Source organism: Schistosoma mansoni, chromosome 3 (assembly GCF_000237925.1).
Source record: "Schistosoma mansoni strain Puerto Rico chromosome 3, complete genome".
Lineage (NCBI taxonomy): Eukaryota > Metazoa > Platyhelminthes > Trematoda > Strigeidida > Schistosomatidae > Schistosoma > Schistosoma mansoni.
The window spans coordinates 1,225,495-1,233,956 of record NC_031497.1 but is presented as its reverse complement, the minus strand read 5'-3'; the positions used below and the strand labels follow the sequence as shown (position 1 = coordinate 1,233,956).

The window sequence follows — 8,462 nt, the reverse complement described above, 5'->3', positions numbered from 1 at the left end:
ATTACAGTAGTTTTGGAATAGAAAAGAATACGATAGTGATTTATATATTAAACGAAAGCTTATGATTCATGTCATTAGCTACCACTTAATGAACAATCAGTGGAAATATGAATCAACCTGTCGTTTTACTTGTTCCAATAAAATGAAAACTGTCATGGTAAATATTATTAAGAAATGATCAAATTAACAATCCATTTAACGTTACAACAAAACAAAGATCAATCCAATGTACACACATATATCCATACAATAGACGATCAATTAATTCACATAAGTTTTTACCTTTTCAATGAACTGTTTATTGAATTTGATGGTATAGGGGTGATTTAGGGAGAAAATACTGGAATGAATGCATCTTTCCACTGTGTAATATGAACTAGAAATATAATTGTTACATGGACCGTTAGTGTTATGAAATTATATCGTTCACATAATTACCAGTCACAATACTTAATGACTGGAGGGTAGTGAACATTCGATCATCGATTGGTCTACATAGAGGATTCAATAGAGTACTAAACCAGGGAACCAGACATTGAACTCCACCTTCTCTCTGATTTCGTATGACAATCATGTAATATATTCACTGATAACTGTTTCATTGATGAATTAGGTGAAGTTGGAAATATGTACCATTAGTTAAATTGGTTAAGTGCTCTCCATGTGATATAAAGGTCCCGGCCATAGATTATTGTGGAGTTTCACTATAAAGAAAAAAACGTGTTTTGGTTTTTTGATATTTTAAGTGATATTGTTTCTTTATCTGTAACTGGAAGCAAGATCATTACCATTGTTCTTATAAAGATTGCTTGAAAGTGTTCATAGTTAGTTGATTAGTGGCTATAATCACTGGTCATTTTTTAAGCGGTTACCAAAGAAAAATTAATATTTATTAATTTAATAAACGAAATGTTGAAGATTATATTCAACTTATTACATTAACTTAAAAATAATTCAGTCAACACATACCCATAATTCCCATGGATTATTGTATCAATGACTTTGAGTAAAGTTCTTGTTGAATGCCCTCAATAATTTTTTCTAAAAACCATTCAGAAGTTAGGAAAATGTTGACAATACTGAAACCAAACAATTTTCATTAGAATACGGAAAAAGAAACAGATTATAAGCTGAGATGATAGTAGCTAACAGTGGAACTCAGGACGCGTGTTTACTCCCATTTCGGGACTTGTCATTTGGATGAACCATCATTTCAGCTTATGATTTTTGTGACCTAAGGCGATATATCGTGACAATCTGAAAAGAATGCACATATGACAATAAGAAACTGATCCATTTTATTCCTAAACATCAATGGGAAAATTCAAGCAACCAATAAAAAAAATTAAAAATAAACAGACTATGTTTTCATTATCTTGATCGATGATTTTTAATACATTTTTAGCACATTTTCGAGACGTATCAACAATTTCAAAGTCACGCATAATTTTATAAATACCCTTGTTTTATGTGCTTAAACTGACCATGAAAGTAAAGACTTCTCCATAATTCCCTTCTTTTGTTTCTCTGTTTATGGTTCAATTGGTGGATCATTCAGAACTACGAAACAGTTAGGTGGTTGTTATCTGCGTCTAGACGTATCAGTTTCGATTCAACACACACACACACACGAGGTGAACTGATACTATAAGCGACCTAGTGACCTTTTTTGATAAATAAGTACAATAAAATCAACATGAGATAAAATTCAATCGGATCATCTTAAATCATTCAAAGCATAGAAATGACTCCATTTAATCCCTTAATTTTTTTATTTTATTTTATTTAAACACATAAATAATGGTACAAGGAAGCACCAGATAAATATGCGCCGCACAAATCTCATTCGATTTGTGTGAGGGCTGTGATATTGCCCGGGTGCCCAGACTGAAACAGGTGGTTTTCTTAGGGGGCCAAACCTAGAGCCTTTGACCTAAAGATCTGATCCACAAGGCAGTGGAGCATCGTGAGGAGATGCAGTCCCATGGTAGACGGTGACCAACGATTGATTCATACGCCATTTGTTTCATCAGGATACTGGAGCCTATGTGCACCATTGGTTTGGAATGAGGGTTTTCCAACTCCCCTGGGTGGACACTCCACATCCACCAACCCGGTTAGAGCGCCAGACATTCGCTTTTCGTCCTCTCAATTTCGTAAAGAACACCCGTGGTGCGAGAAGGCAGTGAGTAGGACTTCTGTGGCAGAGGCTATATATTCGCGTGGCCATATGAGAGCATTTGGGGATGGAGAGCGGACTCTCCCTACTCTCGACCGTACCAGGGCATTTGGGGGCAATCCCTCAATACTAGTTATATAGGTATCGTAAGATTCAACAGCTGTATTTACTCTTATTGATTTTCTATTCATTTAAACTCCCAACAACAACAACAACAACAAAAACTCCATTTTTCATTATAGATTACTTGAAAAACAAACTACCAGTTCCTGTAATCTTATAAAAAACGTTACAAATGTGTTTTATCTAGTACGAATATAGAAACTGTTAAATTGATCTCCATTCATATCACCCCTACCTTTTTGCCTCTTTTAAAACACACATAATTCAATGGAAATAAATAAATAAACAAACAGATTTTTTTAATTTTCGTAAATATTTGGATTAAAAAAGTGATACAGAAGATTTTCTAATTTGAAATTTATAATTTATATCGCTATTTTTCTTGATTTAACATTGAAGATAGTTACTGACTTGACTGATATATGAGATTAGTGTATATGTCTATATATGAGTGTGTGTGTGTGTTTGTTTAGGTATTTGTTGATACTACTAATATCGATACTACTATGATTATTGTTATTATTATTATAACGCAATTGTTGACATTTGAAACAGATGTTGTAAGCATCATTACTTTTTTCCTTATCATAGAAATAATATTTATCTAAAAATATTGGCATATGATATTCGATAATTGGATTGTTCGATTATTATTATTATTATTTTCAAAAAACCCCTTCTGATCTATAATCATATGTTCACTAGTGACTGATTCCAGGAGATAATTCCTGGAGTTCTAGTTAGAGGCAGTAACCAGTGGAGTTCAAACCATGTCTGTTGTGAGATAGTAACTCACTAAAGACAATTGGTGAACGGTTGCTCAACTTCGTGGATTGGTTGAGGTTAGACATTAACACCATCGGATGGCGGCTCAGTGGTCTATCGGTTAAGTGCTCTGGCGCGAGACTGTTAGGTCCTGGGTTCGAATTTCGCGAGTGCGGAATGGTGGATGCGCACTACTGAGGAGTCCCATAGTAGAACGAGTTAGTCGTCCAGTGCCTCCAGGTTTTCCATGGTGGTCTAGCTTCAATTGACTCATGCTTTCAACTATTATTATTTTGTTAAAAGATGTTTTAATTTATATGACGATATTACCAGTTGTATACATTTACAATATTTAAGTTTATCAAGACTCAATAGTTCAGCGAATAAAGAGTTAGTACGTTTAAAGCGAATGATTAATCAGCTTAAGTCTCAGTATGAACATCAACAGTGATAATGAGTTTCAAATAAGATAAAACGTATATCTTGAATAACAATAACAGCCATTACCCAATATTACCAAACTTGTATGAAAAGACAATACGTAAGCAATATGTTCAGAATATACATACAACAACAGAGATTGATCAATTGTAGTCCATAACATCGATTACAGGAAGACTTAAACCTTCACATATATATTATAGCATACTTTTAATAAAAGATTAAATGAAATGTGAATTACTTACAAACTCTCATGAAGTCAACTTTTTCATCAGTGTTTTCCCTTTACTTGAAGTTTCATAACGTAGGCAGCCTGAATTCGAATCCTTTAGTACACATCAGTTTCAACAAGATGGCAATTCAGCTATGTTATGTAACATGTATCAGCTAATACAAAACTTTGAATTAGATTAGCGTTAAGCCGTTAGACAAACAAATTAATTGTTACTTAACGATCCATCAGTATTCTCTCTTTCTCTTTTATTCTAATTTCAATGAATATTGATCTTTGTTACAGTAGGAATTTTGTAGAGATTGTTAAATATTTTAGTTTCATATAATAGACTAACAAACACTGGATGGTTATTTCGTCCCAATATCTGACTCTTCAACTGTATACATTCATAACTACACTAGAAATAGAACCCAGTGATCTCTGGTCTCTCATAAAGCATTTAACATTCAGATTATTGGGACTGATAGTGTTATCGGTAATCACATATAAGATATAATGTATATGATGATAATATCACACTTCGTATATTATAGTGCATTGAGTAATGATCTTTAAGTGATATCAATCATTCTATAACTTATCTCTTGTTTCTATCCTTTAGAAATATTTGCTCATGTATACAATGAAATATAAAAAAACGTTTGTAAGCAATCATACTGCATTAGGATGCGTAAGTAGAAGTTTTGTCGAGGCAGTTTCCAATCAATGAAACCAGAAAAATTATTGACAAATGTTTTCTCCCACCAACTAACTTCTCTAACACACAACTCTGTTTAGGCATCGAATTTACACAAATCAGGTCTTTTGACAAGTACATGGGTTCACTTTAAACCATTGAGCAGATACCATCTAACAATTCATATTTATGTATTTAGCCAATCACGAAATAAGACCGTCGTTGGTGATCGTCATCAATAGTCTCTGTCACACAGCCAAAATCATGAATAAATCCTACTATCTTTGTGTAATAGCTTTTCAGCAGAAAATCCAGGAGTATTCTAAACCTAACAATGAACTGAGTATATGGAACTTTACTGAATTCCATTATCTAGGTTAATAAATATTGATTTTCAATTCACCGAACAGTCGACTGATAATCTTAATATTTTTTGCTCTTTGAAAAAACCTTTATGTATGTATAATGAGACTTAGCATAACTTTTTATAATGATTCAGATTGTCTTACGTTGTTTAATAGTCAACTTTATCATTTTTCCCAACATTATTGTTTTTCTACGACTAACTACCTACTAGCATCTTTAATTCAATATTCAACATTTTATTAAATGTTTCATTAAATACTTACTTACTTACGCCTGTTACTCCCAATGGAGCATAGGCTGCCGACCAGCATTCTCCAACCCACTCTGTCCTGAGCCTTCCTTTCTAGTTCTATTTAGTCGTTGTTCATTCTTCTCATGTCTGTCTCCATTTCTCGGTGTAATGTGTCCTTTGATCTTCTTCTTCTCCTTTGGACTTCATTAAATGCTAGTGAGAATATTTTAATCCTCCAAATAGATAAGACACAGGGCGAGATTGACTAATAGTTAAATTCAGGATTCTCATTCTTCAATAAATATTGAATCCCCTTAGTAAGGTTCATTAGTGACTAGTTATAGAATACAGAACGCGTATTTTATTCTTAGACTGACCGTCTACATACGCCTATACCTCTGTGTTGATGTTTGTATTAAGACTTGTACATAGGTACTTACAGAATCAAATCCCAACTTGTTTTTCATTGAATAACTAAACCCAGATACTCACTCATTCAATAAGTATGAACCTTAATTGTAAGGCCTTGTATTTTCCCACTATTTATGTTAAGAGCTTCAGGTACACACTCAGTTGATAAGTTCATAATGAGATAATCCAAATTCAGTAAAAGCATATGACTGAATGACAATATCGAGACAACTCACTAAACATGCACATATGCTAATAAAGTGAGAGAGAGACCGATCAGCTGAAGTCTAATCTTTCTGTATTTTGATAAATTTCTAAAGTAAACTAATTATCTTCCTCAGTAACAATTTTTCGCTCACCTTTAAATCACACTTATTCAAAAATTGTTATGAGTATAGTGTATTTAGGAGAAACATTACACAAAAATTGTCCTAGTTGCTGACATTTTATTATGTAAGTGTTCAGATGACTGAAAAATCTGTATAAATTTTATTCTACACTCATAACAAGAGGAGTAGTTTTTAATTTACCAATATAATATAAACATAATTGACGTACGCTGTTTTATTATATGAAAAATCACGAGGAATAGTGAAAAAGTATATACGTCTTAAATTGGGACATTGATCAAATGAATTACTACCATTGAAATAATCTTACTTATTCCTTGATAATTTTTGGAAACTCTAGGTGACATGGCTCAGAATCGATCACAATGGCGCAGGTATATATACTCTTTATCTTACCTTAAACCTTGAGATTAAAACTGCTTCATATCTGTCTTCCTTCCTGTACTATATATATCCTTATACACAACCCTTCTTTTATATATTACCACCACTAAATGAACTACTTCTATGAATCCGGTGTTCATCTTGTTGTGCTAACGAGGTATGGCAACTTGGACCGATGCATATATGTGCCTGGTCCTACGTTGTAGCTGACTGAAATTTTAAAAAGGAGATTATATACTACTAAAATCTGATCATATGGTTAAACCATACCCCGTTGACTACCCTTAGTCATCGTTAAAATGACTGTGAGAAAGTTAGATCAATGTTTGACCAATTACAATTCGAGTAATATGAATGAATAACTCATTACATATAATCCCGAAAAGACAAGGGTTTCGAGTTAATAGCTGAGGTGAAGTATTCAGGTTAGGAATTAGAGTTAACAATTTGAATTACAATCAATCTTTTAAGTTAGTGTGTGGAACACATTGGTTAGAATCTAGAAGTAATAGTTTGCACTAAAATGAAGCACGCTTTATAACCATATGAATGAACACCTATTTATTTTATTTATTTATTCGAACACATAAATAATGGTACAAAAGGGCACCAAATACATATGTGCCACACAAATCTCATTCGATTTGTGTGAGGGCTGTGATACTACCCGGGTGCCCAAACCGAAGCAGGTGGTTTTCTTAGGGGGCCACACCCTAAGCCTTTGACCTAAAGATCTGATCCACAAGGCAGTGGAGCATCGTGAGGAGATGCAGTCCCATGGTAGTCGGTGACCAGCGATCGGTTCATACGCCATTTGTTTCATCAGGATACTGGAGCCTATGTGCACCATTGGTTTAAAATGAGGATTTTCCAACTCTCTTAGGTGGACTCGCCTTGTCCACCAACCCGGTTAGAGCGCCAGACATTCGCTTTTCGTCCTCTCAATTTCGTAAAGAACACCCGTGGTGCGAGAAGGCAGTGAGTAGGACTTCTGTGGCAGAGGCTATATATTCGCGTGGCCATATGAGAGCATTTGGGGATGGAGAGCGGACTCTCCCTACTCTCGACCGTACCAGGGCATTCGGGGGCCCTATACCCTATACCTACACCTATACAGTTATTTCATTGCCATTCAATATCAGAAACCATTGAATTTTTCTTAAAAGATTATAAATTGTAGTCCAAATAGTCCAGTTTGAAATTTGATTGATTAATCAGTAAAGTATATTTTTATCGATTATCTTACTGGTTTGACACTTTGAAGTTATACACAATTCATATTCTGCTTTCTTCACCTTCATCAACCTGTGCATTGGCTTAACTGCATTATTCACCATCCTCGTTTTTTTTTTCAGTTTCATTGAATTAGAAAAGAAGTAATCAAGATTTTATACAGTTACAGGTTCACCCTTCTCCTACTTTGAAATCACTGACAGATTGATTGATTTAACGATGATAATAATAAATAATATACCCACTACATATAAATCATTTGAAAGACAACAAAATTAATCGATACTGTATGCACAATATCTATGGTAAAATCATAAAATGGTTACTTTTAACGTAGGTGCACTACAGAACGTTTATGCTGAAATATGCACCTTGGAAAATTTGACAGATTGTTAAGAAGTATGAGTTTACGTTTGTATATATATCTAACTTGATATCAATCTTCTGTCATTAGATGTCATTGGGTAAGAAGATGAATTGTATAACTGACATATACTTATTTATTATTATGAAATGGATGTTTGTTCAATTTGTAACCAACTATTCATCGGCTAAACAGTGAAGTTGATTTGTTTGTTTTTTTCAATTCAACTGGTTATGTTTATTATGTGGCGTTAAATATTTCATTCATCAATGGGCAAAGATTTTCTTTGCAAGCAGAGATGAATGATGGTTAGTAGTGGAATTCAGGACATGCGTTTCGTCCTATTTGAGACTCGTCATGTGGATGTACTATATCCCAGAGTTGATGATCACTTCATCGATATTTTTGCTTATAATGCTTGTTATTTAAGACAGTATTGAGGCAATCCGCAAAGAATGTACATATACCAATAAGAGATGGATCAATTGAAGTTCTAAACATTAATGGGAAGATCCAAGCAACCAATACGAAAATGAATTAGAGTTAAACTTTGTCTAATTCGTAAGTAGACTGATGTTGGAAATATGAATAGTTGTATTTCTAATTAAATGGATCATAAAGTAGACCGCTTTTCATGAGACCCCTTAGGTTATGAGTTTGATTCCCACGGAAGCTGGCCATATACATAGACTCTTGTTGAGGA

General features: G+C 33.8%; 1 protein-coding gene across 1 annotated transcript; it reads right to left on the bottom strand.

The window, feature by feature from the left end:
- Nucleotides 1-648: 648 nt before the first annotated feature.
- On the bottom strand, nt 649-7,523 carry Smp_201960 (uncharacterized protein; the record flags this gene model as incomplete). The annotated part of the gene is made up of 2 exons (XM_018798846.1): nt 649-704; nt 7,409-7,523. The coding sequence occupies 2 exons, from the start codon at nt 7,521-7,523 to the stop codon at nt 649-651; spliced, it is 171 nt and encodes a 56-aa protein (XP_018650694.1).
- Between the last annotated feature and the right edge of the window lie 939 nt (nt 7,524-8,462).